Consider the following 22,819-nt stretch of genomic DNA (forward strand, 5'->3'; position numbering starts at 1 on the left):
GAAACGTCAGGAAACATTTAGCCTTCTCCCTTCAGGCTTAAACAACCAAAACCTGGCCTGAGTGGCCTGTGTTTGCTTTCTCATTGGCCCTGGCTTCACTCTGTTCATCAGCACTGAAAACCACGTAAGCAAACACCATTTTAATAGAAAAGAAAAAAATGCAAGGAAGACATACTTGCCTTATGCACTGCTTTTTTGAAGTAGTAATAAACACAGCAAACCTTTCAATACTCAGAAAGGACTAACTCTAGAAAAAATGGGGTTAATAAACTCTATCAAATGAATAAATAAATATATATTAATTACTGGCATTTATGACCTTTCTAAAACATTTCATCAAACAAGTATTAATATTGCAGTTATTATTAATTGAAGTCACCATTGGGGGAAAGGCGAGACTATGTTATTAAATTATTCTACTGGTACATCTTCCTCCAAATAGAAAAGGTTTTTAAAATGTCAAATTTCATATGAAAAAGCATTTAATTCATTTTCCATTCTAGGCTTTGAATGTTTCTAAAATACTTGTAAGCTGCTTCTTTTAATTAGGCAGGAGGAGGCTTCATACACTTGGGCATGGACTTTTGAAAACCCCTGCCAAATACAAGGGCTGTATTCAGGAATCATGGGTAGATATTAACGGATATTTACAAGCAACTCAGAAGCAAGATCAGAACACTGCCAGTTCGGGGCTTTGTAATTCAGGCTGAGGAATTATCAAGGGACCCTCCCATTAACCCAGCACTAGCAGAGGAGGTGCTCAAAGGCTGGGAATGGCCACTGCCCACCTCTCAAGCCTCCCCACCGTTCTCTGTAATAGTGGTCCAAAGTGAGAGCGGCTTGGGGAGAAAATTAAATTCAAGCCAGTGCATTCTGCTCTTTACCAGCCACTCTGATAAACGTTTGAAACACAAGGCAAAAAAAAAAAAAAAAAGATTAGGGATTATCCAAGAATTTTAATTATTTCTGTTATCCTTGCTACTAATTCTGTGAGTAATAGGAAACTGGCATGAATTAGTTATGGCTTTTTCAAGGTAAACATAATCTGCTTGACGCAAAGGGCTTTAATCCTGCAAATCAAAAGCGGCCCTATTCCTCAATTAGCATCTACTGCCGATGAGCTCTGTGAACCGAGCATAGTCTGCCCTTCACCAGGTGCTGGGCATGGCAGAGTGTGCAGCCTCCACCCTGAGGCCACCAGGGAATAAAAGTCTTCGGCAGGGGTATGGGGGTGGGGGTGGGCCATCAGTGGGGAGGTGCCACCCGGGAGGGGTGGGGCTTCATCTGAGAGGGTGCCCAGAGGACCAAGGGCTCTGGCTAAAATCTTAGTCTCAGGACCACATTCAATGAATACTCTGGCTATATTAATTCTATCAATACTTAGGGCCGGTTTCCTGGGCATGCTGGGCCCCATGCTTGGTTTAATGCTCTGCTGCCATCTTGAAACTCCTAATAGTGTTTGAACAAAGGAGGCCCACATTTCGATTACGCAGCTGATCCCATCAATATTCATCATTAACTACATCTTAAATATACAAAATTAAATGTGACTGGATTCTGCCTTTCAGATGGAATACATTTTGCTCTTTAAAAGCCACTTAACAGACAACCTCATGCAAATCATTCTCAAGTTTTACACTATCTACAATTTAAGTTTATGACCTTCATTTTTTTTTCCTTGGCAGTTCTTAAAATGAAAGCACTCTATTAATACTTTTAAGATTTAGGAAGAACTCAGAATAAACGCATCTTCACTATACATTAAGTAGGTATTAGAGAAAGATGACATTCATTTTTACTGTTTAAAAATTCACTTTCAATCTAAAGACACTTTTAAGTGTTTTATACTATAATTGAAGACTAGGTATATCATGAATAGTTTAAAGAATAAATCAAAGGACCAAACTAATTTACTTTAACAGTACTTTCTGGGCAATCAAATCCAGGCAATGAAAAGGTAACAAAGAAATCTCGTTTTCTAAACTAGTCACAGTTTAAGAATTCTAGTTGTTCCTTAGACATCCTTAGAATTTCATAAAGCCCAGCCTTAGCTATCTACTCTGCTTGTGACGGGGTGTCCCCCATCACTGGGTTGGCAGCACTGTATTGTACTAGCTCACTTCTCAGATCACAGGCAGAAAGGGCAGGTGGGGGGTGGGGCACAGCTTGGGAAGCTGGGGTGTGGATACTAGGTTACATTTGCTCTCAGTCTGGGTGTCTGCAGAGGCTTCAAGGACTGGTGAGATTCCGTCCTAAGGAGAGTTGATTTAAGTACCAAACAATGCTTTGAAGAAAACGGGTGCTTTGTGAGCCAGTGAGTGCCTAGGCTGGATGATCAATTTTCAGGGACGTGTAAAGAATCATCTGTCTTATAGAGACGGCTACTTGAGTTTCTGCATGCTGGTAGCTCAGATGGTAAACAATCTGCCTGCAATGCAGGAGACCTGGGTTCGATCCCTGACACCGTGAAGATCCCCTGGAGAAGGAAATGGGTGCCTACTCCAGTATTCCTGCCTGGAGAATCCATGGACAGAGAAGCCTGGCAGACTACAGTCCATGGGTTCGCAAAGAGTTGCAAAGAGTCGGAGAAGACTGAGCAACCGACACTTTCACTTTTTTTCTCCTTGAGGGCAGAGGACCAGAATGATATGGGAGATGGAAGGAGAGAAGGAGCAAGCTGGTTGGATGAAATGCCAATTTATCCTGAGTGGAGCAAAAAAAACTCAGCAACTTAAAACTATCATAAGAAAACCCTGAGACAATTGTGAGATATTTATCTCCTTAGAAAGACACTCCTGGGAGTGATTACAGGGGTCAGGACTCAATGTAGAATGGTGTGGCAACTCTGGAAAACAGTTTGGTAGTTCCTCAAAATGCTAAACACAGAGTTAAAAAACTCAGTAATTCCACTCCAGTTATATACCCAAGAGAACTAAAAATATATGTCCACTCAAAAACCTGTATGTTCATAGCAGCATTATTCATAGTAGCTACAATGTGGAAAATAATGCAATGTCCATCAACTGAGGAATGGATATACAAAATGTAGTCTGTCCATACAGTATGGAATACTCTCTTAGTCTACCTGGGCCCTATAACAAAATATCATAGACTGGGTGGCCTATAATCAACAGAAATTTATTTATTACAGTCCTGGAGACTGGGAAACCCAAGATCAAGGTGCCAGCAGATTCAGGGTCTGGTGAGTGCCCACCTCCTGGTTCACAGCCATCTTCTTGTTGTATCTGCCAGTAGCAGAAGGGGCCAGGAGCTTTCTGGGGTCTCTTGTACAAGGGCATTGACCCCATTCATGAGAGCCCCACCCTCATGACCTAATCACTTCCCCAGAGACCCCACCTCAAAATACCATCACATTGGGGATTAGGTTTCAATAGTGTGTGAATTTTGGAGGGACACATACATTCAATCTATAGTAAATATTATTCAGCCTTAAGATGGAATGAGGCACTGATCCCCGCTATGATGTGGATAAACCCTGAAAACATCATGAATTGAAAGAAGCTAAGGCCATATGTTGTATGATTCCACAGACATGAAATGTCCAGAATAAAGACAGGCAGTAGATTACTGGTTGCCAGCAGGGGCCGGCGGTGGGGGGGGGAGGGGGGGGATGGGGAAAAGGGGGAATTTGGAGTGACTGCTAAGGGCTTTCATCACTTCTTTTTATAATGATGAAAATGTGCTGAAAGTAGATACTACTGGTGATGGTTGCACAACTGGTAAATATACTAAAATCATCAAACTGTATACTTCAAAAGGGTGAATATTATAGTATGTGTCAATAAACCTGCTTTTTCCCCCCAAGTTTTTATTGAAGTTGTTACAGTATTGTTTCTGTGTTAAGTTTTTGGGTTTTTGGCCACAAGGAACGTGGGATCCAAGTTCTCCAACCAGGGACCAAAGCTGCAGCCCCTGCATTGGAAATAAACCTGTTTTAAAAATGAAGAGAGAGCGAATGCAGGAAAAGTCTTCTTTTGCCCTAAAATAATAAGTTCCAGAAAGTACAGATCAAAGTAGACTTGAAGAGTGGCAGACTTGACAGAAGTTCTTGTCCTGAGAGAATTATGGTCCGAAACATATTTATGCCTGACCAAAGGTGAAAAAAGAAAAACACGATTCTTCCCCTACTGTGCTACTGCATACCTCGTACTGGGGTTCTGGAATGGAAGTTAACTTTCATATGTGTCTTACAGGTTTTTAAGATGTTCTAAATTCAGTTACTTTGAAGCAACTGAATCTTCCCATAGAATTTTAAAAGTAAAAAAAAGCCTTAGCAACAAATCTTGTGGAAAACTTTAATCTAATAATAATATCATCTTACAGCTAAGGGAGAAAATGAACAAAAATAGCCTTAAAGCATAGGGAAGAATGGACTTATCACAAAGGGGACAACTGGATGCTTTGCTCAAATCCTAGGCGATGGAGGCTCCATGGAAAAACCGACCCCTCGAATCAGGCTGATGTGTTGGCAGGGGGACCATCAGAGCCTAAAGGCTCCTAACTCTGGCCTTTGATAGCCTTTACTGGTGTTAAGATGTCGCTTCTGAGGGTTTGGTTTTTGTTGTTTTTTAACAGTGCAAGAACATGACACTGCATAAATCATTTCCACCCAACTCTGAACCCATTTACAGTCCTGAGGCTCTACTAAAATTTGTATTTTATCACGAATCAGTATCTTAAATTTCAAGATACATTTCTTAAGTACCTCTGCTGTTACCAACTCATAACCACAGAAAAAGCAAGGTATATTTTTAAAACCCTAATGATCTAAAACCTCAATTAATCAGAACAAGTGAGAAATAACTCTTGATTTTTCAGAATAACCAAATATACTTTGTTTCAAACCTTAAAATGAAAACTCTATGCAAAAAAATTATATTTTATTGTCTTAGAAAATAATAATTCAATCATTTTTTTCATTTCTTAGAAATTTAACATCCCTCAGGTTCCTCATTTTAAACATCAAGAATTGGCTTAGTGGGACTTCCCTGGCGGGCCAGTGGTTGGGACTTTGCCTTCCAATGCAGGGGGTGCAGGTTCGATCCCTGATCAGGGAGCAAAGATCCCACATGCACTGTGGCCAAAGCATACTATAACAAATTCAGTGAAGACTTTGAAGGCGGTCCACATCAAAAAAGACAAAAAAATTGGTTTAGTAAGCTTAACCAAGTCCTGAAACTAGTGTCGTGGAATTATAGCATTTTCCAATTTCATTAGGAAAATAATGTTATATTTCACAAAAATTCCAATTATTGGATTATATTCCTCATACCTAAGACTTAATTCACTGTTTTCTTTTTGGCTCAAAAATCAAATAGTACTGACCCACATAATATGTGATATGAATGCTTAAAATTTCCTTTTGAAAAAGAACTTCTAGGAAACTGCTTGGTTTTCTGCTTCTTTTCCTGAAAGTAGCATGCAGCCAAAAGCTAGGTTCCAGTCAACTGAGGGTTCCAGTTAACAGAGTCCTAGCTCTTAAATTGCAACACATTCAGAATCATTAATATTATTTCTTTAGTAGTTATAGGTATCATGTGAAATAAATATATTTACTTTCAGCAACAAAAATATTAAACTAAGCATAATATTTAAGTCTATGATAAACTTACTTTTCCTCAAAATTGCTTCTGAAAAGCAAGGTAACAAATTAAGAAACTGTTTTCCCAAAAAGGTGAGAATTACAGTATTTTTGAAACATGACCTTAACATGATAGCCAAAAAGTTACAGTCTACAAAGCTGTTTAATGATCTCATGTCCCAACACTGCAATGAATAGAATGAATCCTTGAAAAATTATCTACTAGTGAATTCTCTTATCCATGCTGTAGAATTCAAGTTCCTTTAGATTCTATGTCTATAATGCTTTTCTCAGCATTAAACATCTATGTCAGGTGAAAATCAGGATGTAAAAACACAGTGGTGCCTAAACCAAACATGACCGTGCATTCATTCACACAGCACTGAGTCCACTGAGTGCAGGTGATAGGATACACAGGTGAGTACCACAGACCACTTTGGGGTGCGTGTTCCAGTGAGGAGAGACAGGCAATGAACAGAGTAAGTAAATAACAGAGCTTGTTAAGATGGGGTAAATGCCATGGAGAAGTAACAAGTGAAGCAGGGGAGGGAAGATTCAGGGGTTCAGAGAGATGAAATTTCAACCAGGATGGTTGGTGAGCAGAACCTCTACTGGGAAGTCTGTGTGCAAACGGGAAAATAACAGTGCACGTTATTTATTTGGCTTTGAAATGCATTACAAGATTGCATTTGCTCTTATTTAGTATTCATATAAACTTTCTATTTTCTCTATTTCAGTTTTCTATTTCCTGATCATTGACAGACTGGAGAAGAAGGCAGGCAGCCTTGGGCATGCCAAGGAAATTTCTCCTAATTTTCTGGTTTACTTGATTTTTTTTTTTTTTAAGAGAACTATAGCTACAATTAAAATGAAATTTAGGGTTCTCCATAAAACAATGAATAGTCAAAATGGAATTTATATTATAAACCTTACAGCAGCTTAGGTTATCTTCCTCCCATTGTTTTTAGAGGCAGCTAGAGTATGAACCAACAGCAGATCGCAGTGTCACACTGTCTGGCAGGATTAAGAATTCACGTATTAGCTGAAAAGATCATCTTTTAAAAAGAGCCCACAGAAGGTGTCTCCACAAATTGCCTGTTTACATACAAAATATGTTTCTGATAGCTCAAAAGGAAATCGTTTTATTTGCATTTCATGGAACACATTTTCTAACTGTAAGCTAGAAAAAGAAAAAACAAAAAACAGAACAACACAACAGAATAACTGAGGTTTAAAATGCTTTTATTTTGAAGACTAAGAATTCTTAAATACTAAAAATGCACCAAGAAATCTTATAGAAAGTTAGCAAATGACAAAGGACTCGAGTCCTCAACGTGTCTTTCGTGTGAGATTTCTGTTAGTCCACCATAAAAACTATACTTGATAGTTGAAATCTTCAGCAATGCTAATAGGCTACTTAATTAGCGCATTGCTAATTCAATAATGAACAGTAAATGTAGATGAGTGGACACACTTAAGAAAAATGTGGAGTTTTAATAAGAAATATTATCACTGACTAAACTAAATACACTTGTTCCCCAAATATCCAATCCCAGCACATATTTTTAAGCTGTGTGGGTTTTCCCCAAGAGAAGCAAACTTTGACATTTTTTCTTGGATATATTAAACTTACAGACCTCCATCCCACATCTGGAAAGAACATTCCAAACTCAGCTTGATGTAACTTTTAAAAATCAAATTGAGAGCAATTAGATACTTAGTGACTGAGATCTGAATTTGACAGAGTCAACAGAATGTTAGAAATGAAATAAATAAAAGAAGTATTCAAAGTTTATCATCCTCAATGTGACGAAAGGAACATAGAACAAAAGATGCATTTGCCTCTCCTGCCCTTTAATTTGTGAATACCATACTTCTCTTGATATGTCATGCCCAGAAAGAGAAAGTGAGATTTTTTTTTTAAAAGCCTGGCTAAATTGAAGTATGACCATTCCATCTGGGCTTCCATCAATCCTCCCTCCCTCCAATTTTTATTTAAAAAAACCATAAGCACAAATCTAAGTACTCTCTATAGACTACACCTAGATTACTTTGCTCCAAGGCCGAGAAAAATGTTTACCAATCCAAGATCCACTCCGAAGCATGTATCTGCAATGCGTAAGCTTTTCGTTGGCAAGATCAGTCAATATCACAAGGCGTGCAACATTTAAAAGGTTAAGTGGTTGAAGGTTAAAAAATAACAAAACAATCGATTCACTAACAAATATTTTTTTGTCAAGTAACCATGAAATAATTTCGACCCTAAGAAATCAAAGAGGGGTTTCTCCTTTTTGTATGGTGTAAATTACCGTCAGAAAAACTGCACCAATGTGTCGGGGGCGGGAGAGAGGAAGATTTCTAACACCGGGTGAGACCACGGTTGTAAACCTCATCACGATTTCACCTTTGGGTGAAAAGGTGGGAGGGGAGCCAAAAGTTTCAGCCTCTGCTCCTTTGAAAACAGACGCTGGTAAGACCCTGGACGGAGATGGAAAGGGGCGCAGATGCCGCGTCTGCGGTTGCAGCCGCAGATAATCGGGATCTGGGAAGGGATGCGGGGGAGTGGTTTCTTATGTAAGCATACACCAAAAATTGTGCATGCACCCCCGGCCTGATGCACATCTGAGCACACAACACAGGCACACGGCATCCCTCCCCAAGAATGCAGCCCCAGCTTGCGGGCGCTGCCGAGGAAGGCGGACCGATCCTTCGGCCTGTCCGCACGTTCCCCGCGATCCGTGCAGCCACCACCCGGACGTGGGTGCAATGCGGGCGGCCAGGGCCCCGGTGCGGCGCCCGAGACGGAACCTAGCTTCCCCCCGGCGCCTGCAACGCGCGCGCACGGCCTCCGGTGCCCCGACCCAGAGCCGCTCGCCTGGCCCCGACCCCTCGCTTCCCCACCCGGCTCCCGGCGCTCGTTCCCCCCGCGCCCCGACCCGGCCTCGGGGCTTACCTCGCGAGGCCCAGACCCCGCCGCTGCAGAGCAGCCCGGCCAGCAGCAGCCAGGCGGCCGGGGCCAGCGCGGGCGCAGGGCGGCGCAGCATCGCTCCGGCTCCCGGCGCCGCGGCCGGCCCGAGGCGGGAGCGGCAGGGACGCTCGTGGGGCGCCGAGCGGGGATCTCGCGGCCCGGAGCCGGCTGCTTGCCGCCGCGGCGAGCACTGGGGTCCGAGGAGGAGCCGCCGCCGTGACGCTGGGCCGCGGGCGCCCTCCCCTCGGCGGAGGCAGCGCTTCGCTTGAGGCAGCGGCAGCAACTAAGATGGCGGCGGCGCTCTCTCTCGGGTCCGGCGAGGGTACCCGGCCGGGGGCGGGGTGGCGGCGGGAGGGGCGGGGAGGGGAGCGACGGCGAGGCGCGCGCGCGGCGGCCAGGGGAGCGCGCGGGGCGTGGGGTGGGGGCGGGGCGGGCGCGCCTCCGAGTGCGCCCGCGGGGTCGCGCCGAGAGACAAGCTCCCGAGAGGTTGGGAGAGTCCGGGGTTAGAGGGGGGGCTGCATCCCCCGCCCTAGTCGGCTGCTAACGAGGGCATCAACGCCTCCTTCCCACGCGCGCTCCGAGGCTCCGGAGCCGACCTAGCGGTACCCTGGGACGCGTGCCCCCCCTTTCTCCCCCTTTCCACCCCCACCCCCAAGGACGCAGACCCCGTTTGGAGGGTGCAGCCATGGGCCCCTGAGCGACAGCACCCTGTGCCACTTCGAGCAAGTCACGTCGCCTCCTAGAACCTCGGCGTCCTCTTCTGCCAAGTGGAGGTGCTGAGAGGGAGCTTGCGGGGTCGCAAAAGGTGTTCAAGGAGACGAGGTCAGCGAAACGCGCTTTGTAAACAAGTCAAGGCTGCGCAGCACGTGCTGTGGTGGTTGTAGCCCTGGGAAAAGGCATGTTTGTCCCAAGTCCGTAGTGAATTTGCAAGTCGGGGGTCCCTCCATTTGCTGAAGAAATCCGTATGTGGCTTTTTAAAGGCGGGTGGTGCGGGTGCCCTTTCTAGATTTTAGTGTGACGCTAACGGTCCCTTAAAAATGCAGAGATCCAAATGGATAAAGAAGGATCCCTTCACAACTCTCTCAATTCCTTCTCTTCTCCACTTGTCCTGGGGACCCTACCTCCTCCCGCCCCCACCCCAGAACAATCATGGATGGTCTCCCGCGAGTCATAGAGCCACCGTACCCTATGGGCCGACTTTACTGGCTCCATTTTGCAGAGAGGCAAACTAAGGCGAAATGACTTTCCCGGTTGAGACAACTGCTGTAAAAAGATCAGCCCTCAGGGACAAGGCTGGCATGAGGGAGACACCCACAGCCAAAGTCAAACAGCAATAAAATGTTAATTATTGAAGACTCTGCTGGAAGACCTATCAGAGGGAATTCACAGCACAGTGATTGGCACAGTGATTGGCCATGTTTGCTGAGAAGGTCTGGCTGGCTGGTGGGCTTTGTGGGAACCAGCTTGGGGTGGGGGTGGGGTGAAGGAGGGTGGGCAGCCAGGGAGACTGGGAGGAGAATGAGTCACTCAGATTGTGTAGAGCAGAGGACTTATTTAGGAGAGTAGTGGGCGAAGAGCCCAAAAAAGGTAGACTGTGGCCAGAGGGAAGTGCCTGAAATGTCAGAAAGATGGATTTGGACCGAATCCTACAGGCCACAGGAAGCCTTGAACAGCAATGAACAGAGGCGTGATGTGACCTTGGAGGGAGTTTCAAAGCCATCTGTTATGGAATATGCTCCTCCTTGTCTTTATGCCTCAAAGTCATCTTCCTCCAAAGCCTAAAGACTCCACCTCTGCTCCCCTGTCCACCCAGCCCCTGAGCCCAAGAGGACCAGACTCCCATGGGTGGACCCTTCCCAAGACACCTGCCTGGCCCTTGTGTCTTTAAGCCACACCCACCCCCTCCTTCCAGCCAGCACTGCAGAGTCATACTCTCCGGGTGTGGCTGTTCCCTCCCTGGTTCCCAGATACTCCCTGCTGCCACCTCATCAGGTCCAGACAGCTCTGCTGGGCTTCCCATCCCTCAAGCCTGGACCCACCCAGCTGAGTTCAGGATCCACTATCAGAGGATCCACTATCGGAGCTCAAGTTCATTCCTTCCCAGAGCCAGCATAACGTGGCATGCTGGCATCACATGGCACACCATCCACAACCTGTGCCCTGAGCCTCCAGTCCTATTAGTATACTTCTGAGCTGCCTCCTCCAGGAAGTCCTCCAGACTCTCAGGCCCTCCCTCCATAAACCCACACTCTCTGAACTGGATGACCCAGGCTTAATAATCTGCTTTTTTTGCTGTTGATTGACTATGCCTCGTGTGTCCTTTTCTCCTCCATGCTATTCTAGTGGGAAGAACCAGTGCTGATTCAGTCAGACGGCACTGGCTGAGAATTCTGGCTCCTGCTACTTCAAATGACCTTGGATAAGTTACAAACCTTCTGAGTCTCTGCTCACTTGTGAAATGGGATAATGATACCTATTTCCTAGAGTCGTGAGAATTAAGTAAGATGATACTGGACTTCCCTGGTGGTTCAGTGGCTAAGACTCCAAGCTCCCAATGCAGGGGGCCAGGGTTCGATTCCCAGTCGGGGAACTAGACCCCACATGCCACAACTGAGAGTTCATGTGCTGCAACTAAAGATCCCACATGCCACAACTAAAACCTGGTGCAGCCAGATAAATAAATATATTTTTTTAATTAATGAGATGAGGCAATTAAAGTGCCTCACAGAGACTATATGTGTGTATATATATATATATATGTGTATATATATGTATGTATGTATACTATCAGATCAGATCAGATCAGTCACTCAGTCGTGTCCAACTCTTTGCCACCCCATGAATCCCGGCACACCAGGCCTCCCTGTCCATCACCAACTCCCGGAGTTCACTCAGACTCATGTCGATTGAGTCAGTGATGCCATCCAGCCATCTCATCCTCTGTCCTCCCCTTCTCCTCCTGCCCCCAATCCCTCCCAGCATCAGAGTCTTTTCCAATGAGTCGACTCTTCGCATGAGGTGGCCAAAGAACTGGAGTTTCAGCTTCAGCATCATTCCTTCCAAAGAAATCCAGGGCTGATCTCCTTCAGAATGGACTGGTTGGATCTCCTTGCAGTCCAAGGGACTCTCAAGAGTCTTCTCCAACACCACAGTTCAAAAGCATCAATTCTTTGGTGCTCAGCTTTCTTCACAGTCCAACTCTCACATCCATACGTGACCACAGGAAAAACCATAGCCTTGACTAGACGGACCTTTGTTGGCAAAAGTAATGTCTCTGCTTTTCAATATGCTATCTAGGTTGGTCATAACTTTCCTTCCAAGGAGTAAGTGTCTTAATTTCATGGCTACAGTCACCATCTGCAGTGATTTTGAAGCCCAGAAAAATAAGGTCTGACACTGTTTCCACTGTTTCCCCATTTATTTCCCATGAAGTGATGGGACCGGATGCCATGATCTTCGTTTTCCGAATGTTGAGCTTTAAGCCAACTTTTTCACTCTCCACTTTCACCTTCATCAAGAGGCTTTTTAGTTCCTCTTCACTTTCTGCCATAAGGGTGGTGTCATCTGCATATCTCAGGTTATTGATATTTCTCCTGGCAATCTTGATTCCAGTTTGTGTTTCTTCCAGCCCAGCGTTTCTCATGATGTACTCTGCATAGAAGTTAAATAAACAGGGTGACAATATACAGCCTTGACATACTCCCTTTCCTATTTGGAACCAGTCTGTTGTTCCATGTCCAGTTCTAACTGTTGCTTCCTGACCTGCATACAAATTTCTCAAGAGGCAGGTCAGGTGGTCTGGTATTCCCATCTCTTTCAGAATTGTCCACAGTTTATTGTGATCCACACAGTCAAAGGCTTTGGCATAGTCAATAAAGCAGAAATAGATGTTTTTCTGGAACTCTCTTGCTTTTTCCATGATCCAGCAGATGTTGGCAATTTGATCTCTGGTTCCTCTGCCTTTTCTAAAACCAGCTTGAACATCAGGAAGTTCACGGTTCACGTATTGCTGAAGCCTGGCTTGGATAATTTTGAGCATTACTTTACTAGCATGTGAGATGACTGCAATTGTGCAGTAATTTGAGCATTCTTTGGCATTGCCTTTCTTTGGGATTGGAATGAAAACTGACCTTTTCCAGCCCTGTGGCCACTGCTGAGTTTTCCACATTTGCTGGCATATTGAGTGCAGCACTTTCACAGCATCATCTTTCAGGATTTGGAATAGCTCAACTGGAATTCTATCACCTCCACTAGCTTTGTTCGTAGTGATACTTTCTAAGGCCCACTTGACTTCACATTCCAGGATGTCTGGCTCTAGGTCAGTGATCACACCATCATGATTATCTGGGTCGTGAAGATCTTTTTTGTACAGTTCTTCTGTGTATTCTTGCCATCTCTTCTTATATATACCTAATATACAGTAGGTCTGAAACTATGGTATAGGGGATTCCCTGGTGGCTCAGCGGTAATGAATATGCCTGCCAATGCAGGAGACACAGGTTCAATCCTTGGGTCAGGAAGATCCCCTGGAGAAGGAGATGGCAACCCACTCCAGTATTCTTGCCTGGGAAACCCCATGGACAGAAGAACCTGGTGGGTTACAGACCATGGGGTCACAAAGAGTTGGACACAACTTAGCGACTAAACAACAATAAAACTATTGTAGTGTCCTCTTTTCCTTCAAGAGGCTTCTGAGCTCCTAATGTACTGCTGAATGCACAGTAGGTACTCAATAAACACTCCTTGATGAAATAAATAAATTGTTGTGTTAATTTTTTTAATCATTATTATTATGGAGATCACATCTCAGAGAGTAAAAAAATACCCTGTAGGTTTCCAGGGACCTTGGAGACTTACAAAACATAAAATCAGAAAGGTATAATCTCAGAACTATGTTTTAAGTCAATAAGCTGATGCCAAGAGGGAAAATGTAATGTATTCAGTTCTATAAGAAACACAAACAAAAGCTCTTTGGTGTCTGCAATCCTGATCCCTTTATCTTCTTTCCCTCTCTGTCCCTTAGAGAAACAGAGCGATAGATCTAAGCAGGTCCATCAGCAGGTGGGCAGGCAGGCAGCCCCAGAGCTCAGTGAAGCCTGCACATGCTGAGATTTTGCCCACAAGAGAGTTCCTGCAGCTGCAGGACTCAGCTTGAGTGTGTTGGAAGCCAGAGAAACCAGTGAACTCAGCCTCTGGTTGGCCTGACAATAGCCTCGGCCATATTGGCACTTTTCAAAGGTCTCCATGTGATGGATTAGTTAATCCTCAAAATGGCCCTGAGATGAGGATCGATGCAAATCTAGGCTGTGGGTAGCAGAGATGGTCCTTGCCTGAGCTGAGCCAGCTGCTGACCCAGCAGCAGCCCTAGTAGTCCTAGAGCAGGGAGAAATGAGGCACCACCCAGGCCCATCCTGAGGGGAAGACTGGGAGGATGAGCTGGTGCCTTTGTCTTTTGAATGTATAGTCAGCCTGTCTGTGCAGTAAGTAGAGAGGGCACAGAATGTTCATGGGGCTGCATCCTTTGAAATGGCTTTTACTATTAATAATAACAGCAGCCTGTGTACTGAACTCTTTTCCTGAAAGTGCTGTATCACTTCTGCCTCCAGCAACCCTTTCCAGAAGGTACTTTTATGGTTCTAGATGAGAAAAATGGAAAATGTGCTCAAGAGCTAACTGCTAGAAAGGACACCCGGGATTCAGTTTCATGTCTCAGCCCACACAGTACCTTCGCCGCTGCTTGAAATGACACCTCAGATGGCAGCTTCTCTGGTGGCTCAGTGGTAAGGAATCCACCTGCCAGTGCAGGAAACACGGGTTCGATCCTTGATCTGGGAAGATCCCACATGCCAAAGAGCAACTAAGCCCGTGCGCCACAACTACTGAGCCTCTGCTCTGGAGCCCGAGAGCCAAAACTACTGAGCCTAAGAATCCTAGACCTGTGCTCGCAACAAGTGAAGCCACTGCACTGAGAAAGCTGCACACCGCAACTGGAGAGTAGCCCCCGCTCGCCGCAACCACGGAAGACCTGTGTTCATCAATGAAGACCTAGCACAGCCAAAAATAAATAAAATTTTTAAAAAGAAATTACACCCCAGATACAAATAAATAAAGCCCTGCATAGGATCTCTGGAGAAGGCCATGGCACCCCACTCCAGTACTCTTGCCTGGAAAATTGCATGGATGGAGGACTCTGAGAGGCTGCAGTCCATGGGGCCGCTAAGAGTTGGACATGACTGAGCGACTTCACTTTTAATTTTCACTTTCATGCACTGGAGAAGGAAATGGCAACCCACTCCAGTGTTCTTGCCTGGAGAATCCCAGAGACGGGGGAGCCTGGTGGGCTGCCGTCTATGGGGTCGCACAGAGTCGGACACGACTGAAGCGACTTAGCAGCAGCAGCATAGGATCTCACAGCTCAGAGCCAGCCTACTCCACCATGTCAGCCCCTCCAGGTATGTAAGGCCCTGGGAGACAGTCCTTATTCAGGCTGGGAGTTCCTCACTGGGTTGTTCATTACCAGGTCTAGAGATAAAATGGATGGACCGAGGTCTCAAGCGGGAATGCTCTTTGCCAGGAAGCCAAGCTTTTCTCCAGTGATCATGTCATTCCTGTTAACGTAGCATGTGCTGCTCGGCCAATGTTTGTGGAACCCAGCTGGAAGCAGGTAAGTCATCATTGAGGTTCCTCTCCTAATGATGTGCTTAGGAGGAAACCTACTTTGGGGTTGCTCAGGAGAAGGTTGTGAGACTCTTGATGAGAGCTACAGATTGTAAATTCCCAAAAGTACTAAAACCACAGCCCCCAGCACCATCACCAGGGTCCCCTGAGACCTCAGAAGATTCGAGGTCTGGCCCTATCTCTGACTTTTGGTGGCCTGGCCAGGTCACTCCATCACTGTTGTTGTTACTTTTGTTGTTTAATTGCTAAGTCGTATCTGACTCTTTTGCAACCCCATGGACTGTAGCCTATCAGGCTCCTCTGTCCATGGGATTTCCTAGGCAAGAATACTGGAGTGGGTAGCCATTCCCTTCACCAGGGTATCCTCCCGACTCATGGGTCAAGCCCCTGTCTCCTGCATTGGCAGGCAGATTCTTAACCACTGAGCCACTGAGGAAGCCCCCTTCACTGTTAGAAGGGATAATTAATGAGGGACAAGATGACTTGTGCTTAGAGCAGGGACTCTGGTGGGACAGATCTGGGCAAAACCTATATCTATCCACTTCCTTCCCTTTTGTAAAATTTCCTTTTAATCGTGTATGGTTATAGTAAATATTTGCATGGGTACAAAGTCAAAACTAGAAAGCAAGATGCTCAGACAAGTCTAGTTCCATTCCTGTCTCTTCATTCCTGCCCACTCCTCCCCTTAAAGGTGACCATTTAATCTTTTTTGGCTTATCCTTCCATTATTTTTTTTTACAAGTGAGTATTTAAATATATGTCTCTCTTAGATTAAAAAAAAAAAAAAAACCAGCCTATCACAGGACTTTTCTGGTGGTCCAGTGATTAAGCCTCTGTGATTCCACTGCAGGGGGCATGGGTTGGATCCCTGCTCATGGAACTAAGATCCCAAGTGCCTCACTGGTGCAGCCAAAAAAAGAGCAGCAAATCGTACCAGATACTCTGCATTTCTTTTTCTGGGTAAAATATCCTGGAAATGGATCCATCTCAGTATACAAACAGAGTTTCCCTTCCTTTTAATATTTGCATAATATTCCCTCACATAATGTGATATAATCAGAAATCCATACTTGGCCTTTGTCCCTGAATCCTAGGATTCCTGGGAATCCCTTGAAATTTCCTGGGTGAAAGGAGCATCTTTTATTCTAATGAGGTGACTCTTGGTGGGCTTTCAGATAGTTTCAGGATAAGGGCCAGTCACCAGAAAGACCATGCTATTATCAGAAGCTTGGAAATTTCAGCCCCACTTTGCCCCTAACCTCAGGGAGGAGAAAGGGGCAATCATACCTACATAATGAAGGCTCTATAAAAATCCCTAAACTGTAAGATTCAGTGAGTTTCTGGGCTGGTGTCCACACCCACTTGCTGAGAAGGTAGTGCCCCAAGTGCCTGGGGACAGAAAGAAGCTCCGGCACTCAGGACCCTTCCAGACCTTGATATAGACACCCCTTTCTCTAGCTGATCATTTGGATCCTTCATAATATCCTGAGCTTCCCTGGGGCTCAGACGGTAAAGAGTCTGCCTGCGATGCAGAAGACCCAGGTTTGATCCCTGAGTTGGGAAGATCCCTTGAAGAAGAGCGTGGCAACCCACTCCCGTGTTATTGCCTGGAGAATTCTGTGGATGGAGGAGCCTGGTGGGCTACAGTCAATAAACTGGGAAAGGTAAGTCAGGTGTTTCCCTGAGTTCTATGAGCCATTATAATAAATTATTGAAACTGAAGAAGGGGGTCACAGCCAAGTCAGACAGAAGTGTGAGTAACCTGGGGACCCACTACTTGGGATCTGCAAAAGAAGTGGGGGCAGTGTGGGGCTGAGTGCTAACCTGTGGAGTCTATACTAATTCCAGTTAGTTAGTATGAGATTAATTCATAGGACAGCAGTTGATATCCACAGAGAATCAGAGAGTTGTTTGGTGTGGAAAACCCACACATACAGTGTCAGAAGTGTTGTGAGTAGGGAGTTTTCCTTCCCGCAGTAAGCCTTTTTGTATTCTTTGTCACTTGTGCTGGTTTAGGGTTAGGGTTAGGGTTAGCCATCTCTGTGGCTCTGGATAAGGTTTCCACCTCTTCAATCTATGTATCTCCATCTGTAAAACACAGATACGTCCATGCCCACCTCACTGAGGAGTTAGAAGAACCAAAGCCTGACATCAGCTATTATTATTATTCATTTCTGTCCACAGCTCAGAGCTTTAGTAGTCACGTACAAATGTGAGAGTTGGACCACAAAGAAGGCTGAGCACCAAAGAATTGATGCTTTTGAACTGTGGTGTTGGAGAAGACTCTTGAGAGCCCTTTGGACAGCAAGGAGATCAAACCAGTCAATGTTAAAGGAAATCAGTCCTGAATAATTCATTGGAAGGACTGTGGCTAAAGCTGAAGCTCCAATACTTCGGCAACCTGATGCAAAGAGCTGACTCATTAGAAAAGACCCTGATGCTGGGAAAGAGTGAAGGCAAAAGGAGAAGGAGGCAGCAGAGGATGAGATGGTTAGATAGCATCACCAAGGCAATTGACATGAATCTGGGCAAACTCCGGGAGATAGTAAAGGACAGGGAAGCCTGGCGTGCTGCAGTCCATGAGGTCGCAGAGTAAAACATGACTTAGCTACCCAACAACAACAATAGAGCTTTAAGCCTCTCTGGCAGTGGCAGAAACCCTAACTTAGGAAAGGTCATTCCCGTGGTCTCCAGCAAGTTGGACTGGTGCCTGTGGGCTTATTTCAGACTCTCGCCATTTGCAAAGGAACTAGGAATTCCCATGTATGAAGCACCAGGTACCTCTGGCTGGTGAAATTTTCCAGGAAAAGAAAATCCCACCTTGACACAGAAGGCAGGCAGCTCAGTTTTGTGTCTCCAAAATGGACAAGGGTTGAGGTTTCCTGTTTATCTTCCCACCCAAAGGTAACATACAGAACTTTTTCCTCTCTTTGAGCTTCCAGGGGATGTGCTGGAGCTGCTCAACTTCTGCACACCATGGAGGGAGGGGTGGCTGATTGATTCTAGAGCATCAACTATACACCCAATGCACTAGACACACACACGCACGCACACACACACACACACACAACATATGGACAAACATGATCTCTCAGAGGGCACACAAGCCAAATCTGGTGTGCCCTGTCTGCATACAACACATTGATGGAAAGGACTAGACTGGGTTTCCAGGGAGGACGGAAAGGTAAGAGGAGAAACTGCCCAGAGGAAACACAGCTGCTGTTTGGGCCCAGTGGAAACAGCCCCAAACCTGGGTCCTGTCTGTAGCGCCATCATATTTTCTAGAATTAAGGGGTAGGCTGGGGACATTGTAGGATAAAGTAGTTAAAAAAAAATAGGAAGATTGTCTTACTCACGTGGTCTTACTTCAGACATAGCTGGCTTCCAGTTACTAGCAGAAAAGACCAGACAACCTAGATACTGTGTGCTTCAGTTCTTCATTTATAAAATGGTCATCATTGGACTTCTCTGGCAGTCCAGTGGTTAAGACTCTGTGCTCCCAGTGCAGGGACATGCCTGGTTGGGGAATTAAAATCCTGCATGCCAAATAGCAAGGATAAAAAAAAAGAAAGAAAATGGTCATTGTCACCATCATCATCACAATCGTTGTCATCATCATATCTCCTTTAGATGACTGCATCGATCAAGTGAGAAGATACATATGAAGGGTTTAGCTCAGTCTGAGACACAGTTATTGTTGCTGTTCAGTTACAAAGTCGTGTCCAACTCTATGATTCCATGGGCTGCAGTATGCCGACTTCCCTGTCCTTCACCATCTCCCGGAGTTTGCTCAAGCTCATGTCCATTGAGTCAGTGATACCGTCCAACCATCTCAGCCTCTGTTTCCCCCTTCTGCCTTCAATTTTTCCCAGCATCGGGGTCTTTTCTAATGAGTCAGCTCTTCGTATCAGGTGGCCAAAATATTGGAACTTCAGCTTCAGCATCAGTCCTTCCAATGAATATTCAGGGTTGATTTCCCTTAGGATTGACTGGTTTGATCTCCTTGCTGTCCAACAGACTCTCAAGAGTCTTCTCCAACACCACAGTCTTCATGGTCCAACTCTCACATCCCTACAAGACTACTGGAAAAACCATAGCTTTGACTATACAGACCTTTGTTGACAAAGTGATGTTTCTGCTTTTGAATACACTGTCTAGGTTTGTGCTTTTTTTCCAAGGAGCAAGTACCTTTTAATTTTGTGGCTGCCCACAAAATTTAATTTAATTTTGGAGCCCAAGAAAATAAAGTCTTTGACTGTTTCCATTGTTTCCCCATCTATTTGCCGTTAAGCGATAGGACTGGATGCCTTGATTTTAGTTTTTTGAATGTTGAGCTTTAAGCCAGCTTTTTCACTCTCTTCTTTCACCTTCATCAAAAGGCTCTTTAGTTCCTTTTCGCTTTCTACCATTAGGATGGTGTCATCTGCACAGATGCTCAGTTAGTGGTCACTGCTCTCGACATAACAATGCTGGTGATGGTAATGATGAGGATGTATGTGGATGGACTTGACATGTCTAAGGAGTTGATGATGGTTATAATAATGACTTTTCTGCAGCCATTTACACTTTGCATCTGTTTAGTATACTTCCTTTCTCAAGGGCATCTGATGCATATGGGACTCACAACAATCTCCCTCATAGGGGTTTTTATTTAACTGACGGGAAGCAGGGTTCAGAGGGTTGAGTGACTTGCCAAGATCGTGCAGCACAAAAGTAACAGAGCCAAAAGTTCCTCTGGCCTTTTTGTGTTTCTTCCTTGGCCCAGAAGCTCCCTGGACCAATAAACTCCAATAAAATATCATGAGTCAGATTTCAGAAATCCTGGCTCTTTCAAGCCTCCAGCTCATTTAATTGCTCAGGGATACCTTTTTCCCCTCCTTCCTCATCTGTATAGCAGGGATTAATCACCCCCCAGAGATCAAGAAATAACAAGCTCAACTCACATAGAGAGTGTTTGCTGTGCACGGAGCATTCTGGGCATTATCTGATTTCATTGCTGGCAGCAGTCACCAGCAATGAAGACCATGATTATCCTGGTTTTTCAGAGGAGGATGCTGGGGCTGAGAAAGGTAAAGTCATTTGCCCAAAGTCAGTGACAGAGCCAGAATTCACACCTAGATCTGTCTGGCCCCAAAGCTGAAGCTCTTACCCACAACATCACTAGCTCCCAGAAACTGCTCTGATGGTGAAAGTGACTGCGAGGCCAGGAAAAAGTCAGGAGGGCACCCAAATGGGAGAACTGCTTGGCTGGTCTCTGGCCTAGCCAATACCTTGGCCAGCTCTGGGACCTCCTGGCACGGCAGATGGATGGTCAGGATTAGGCCTGGGTCAGGAGCCTAGACATCTTCAGGGCCCAGAAGATCACAGCAAGCCTTGTGCCCACAGGCCTGGTGCTGCCCGTTCCTGGTCCAGCAGGCAGGAAGGACAAGGTAAGAACACTTACCTATTGAGGGACAGAGGCCCCTGTCCCTCTGTGCCCTCCCAAGGGCTTCTGGTTTCCAGTCCCCTTTGAGCTACAAGGGACAGCAGGAAGGCCTTTCTCCTCTCCTCTGCTGCAGCTTCATTGACGTTGACATGCTGGGTTTCCATCATCTGAGGCATTGACTTAGAGGATGCAAACGAGGAGGCTACCTGTCAGAGGCAGACAGTCTGCCCCCACTGACCCATGGGCCGACCAAAGAGAGGACCCAAGAATTCTCCATGAACCGTGCTGTGGCCGGCTTAGCAGGAGCCGGGCAGGAGGCCCAGCATAGCCTGGGAAAGGCTGGCAAGCAAATTTCAGGAAGGCACTGGAGCGAGAAGGGCCTCCCTTGCCCTCTGTCCAGGCTCTGGGAGACAGGGGCACCCTAGTGGCCTGGAGAGGAGGGCAGGGGCCAGCTGAGGAGCCTGTTAATCCTGCTCCCTCCCAGGCTGCACAGGCCCAGCTAGGATGGACGGGGGTTGGGGGGGAGGGTGTGGGTGGCAGGGGCAGCACCCAAACTGCAAGACACAGGTTTAGTCTGTTCCTGGGGCCCTGGGGCAAGACCTGGGAGCTGGAGGAAGAGGGAAGAGGCAGATGGGGTAGCTGAGGATGAGGAGCCCCAGACATAGGGTAGGTGGGTGGTGTGGGAGGAGAGGCTCTGCTGTACGCTCGCTGGCCTGGGGATCTACGAGTCAGCACCGAAGATTGGGCCAGCTGCCTCCAGGCCTGAGCAGGGTGCTTTGCAGCTGAAGGAGGCAGGCGCAGACAGAGCAGGCTCCAGATGGCTATCCCTGGGGTGGCAGAGACACAAGGCAGTCAGGCCTGAATGCCAACAGGGCAGAGGGGCTTCAGTCTGCTCTTCTGAAGGGGTTTTCCATCTCTCCCTGGACTTGACCACCGTCTCAAGAATGGAAGAGAAGAGGTCCCAGTGTTGAAGAAAGGGGGACCCCTTTCAGGGCCTGAGAGTAGGCTCTTGTGCAACACTTGGAAACAAATTGTCTGAGGAGACACACTTGCTGACAAAGGAAGAGACTTTACTGGGAAGGGACGCTAGGGCAGAGATCAGGAAGGTAAGGGAAACCCGGAGAACTGTTCTGCCACGCGACTCACAGGCTAGGGTTTTATGGTGAAAGGATCAGTTTCCAGGTTGTCTCTGGCTAATCACTGTGACTCGGGGTCCTTCCTGGGTGGTGCTGCATTGCTCAGCCAAGATGGATTCCAGCAAGGAGGATTCTGGGAGGACCTGTGGACTGGAGTCTCCTGTCTCCTTCTGCTGCTGCTGCTAAGTCTCGTCAGTCGTGCCCGACTCTGTGCGACCCCATAGACGGCAGCCCACCAGGCTCTGCCGTCCCTGGGATTCTCCAGGCAAGAATACTGGAGTGGGTTGCCATTTCCTTCTCCAATGCATGAAAGTGAAAAGGGAACGTGAAGTCGCTCAGTCATGTCCAACTCTTCGCGATCCCATGGACTGTATAGCCCACCATCCGTCCATGGGACCTTTCCCAAATTCTTCCAGTTGGTGGTGTCTTGTTAGTTCTGCATTCCTTACCAGGACCTCCTGATACAAAATAACTCATGCAAATGGTTACTGTGGTGCCAGGCCAGGGTGGGCAGTTTCAGTCAGCCTGACCCTAACACCAGCACTGAGCCTCAGTTTCTAAATCTGAACCAATGCTGCCCTGAGCCCAGCATACTTGCCACTTGCACGTGAGTCGTGCACATGCTCCAGTCAACAGCCATCCTGGTTGGGGAGGGTGGGGGGCAGAGGAGGAAGGTGTGTGGGGGGGGGTGTGGGGTGTCTGCCAACGCCCCCGTGTCAGGACTTGTGGAAAGCTCTGGACTCCTCACTCCTTCAGCGCCCTCATCTTGCCCACACTCCAAAGGCAAGCGTGGTTCTGGACAGGCTCCAACCAGTGTGCCCGCCAAGCATCCCCCCTCCGCAAGATTCCCCCACAGCTCCCCTCAGAGCAGGGTGAAGGGGAAACGGATGTTAATTTGCTCGTCTTTGCTAATTTGAAAAGGAGCATAAACAGCGGAGCTCAGTCACACGGCTCTGCCGAGGGTGTAGTTTAGGTCCAATTATGTGTTATTAGTGCATTTGCTCTTTGTT

General features: G+C 46.4%; 1 protein-coding gene across 1 annotated transcript in view; it reads right to left on the minus strand.

Annotated features, from left to right (window-relative positions):
• Positions 1–8,875, minus strand: part of CLSTN1 (calsyntenin 1) — a 74,740-nt gene extending 65,865 nt beyond the window's left edge. Inside the window, 1 exon segment of the mRNA XM_070385204.1 lies at positions 8,556–8,875. Coding sequence (XP_070241305.1) covers positions 8,556–8,646 — 91 coding nt within the window. The 5' untranslated portion in view covers positions 8,647–8,875.
• Positions 8,876–22,819: the final 13,944 nt, after the last annotated feature.

Source organism: Bos mutus, chromosome 16, assembly GCF_027580195.1.
Source record: "Bos mutus isolate GX-2022 chromosome 16, NWIPB_WYAK_1.1, whole genome shotgun sequence".
Classification (NCBI taxonomy): Eukaryota; Metazoa; Chordata; class Mammalia; order Artiodactyla; family Bovidae; genus Bos; species Bos mutus.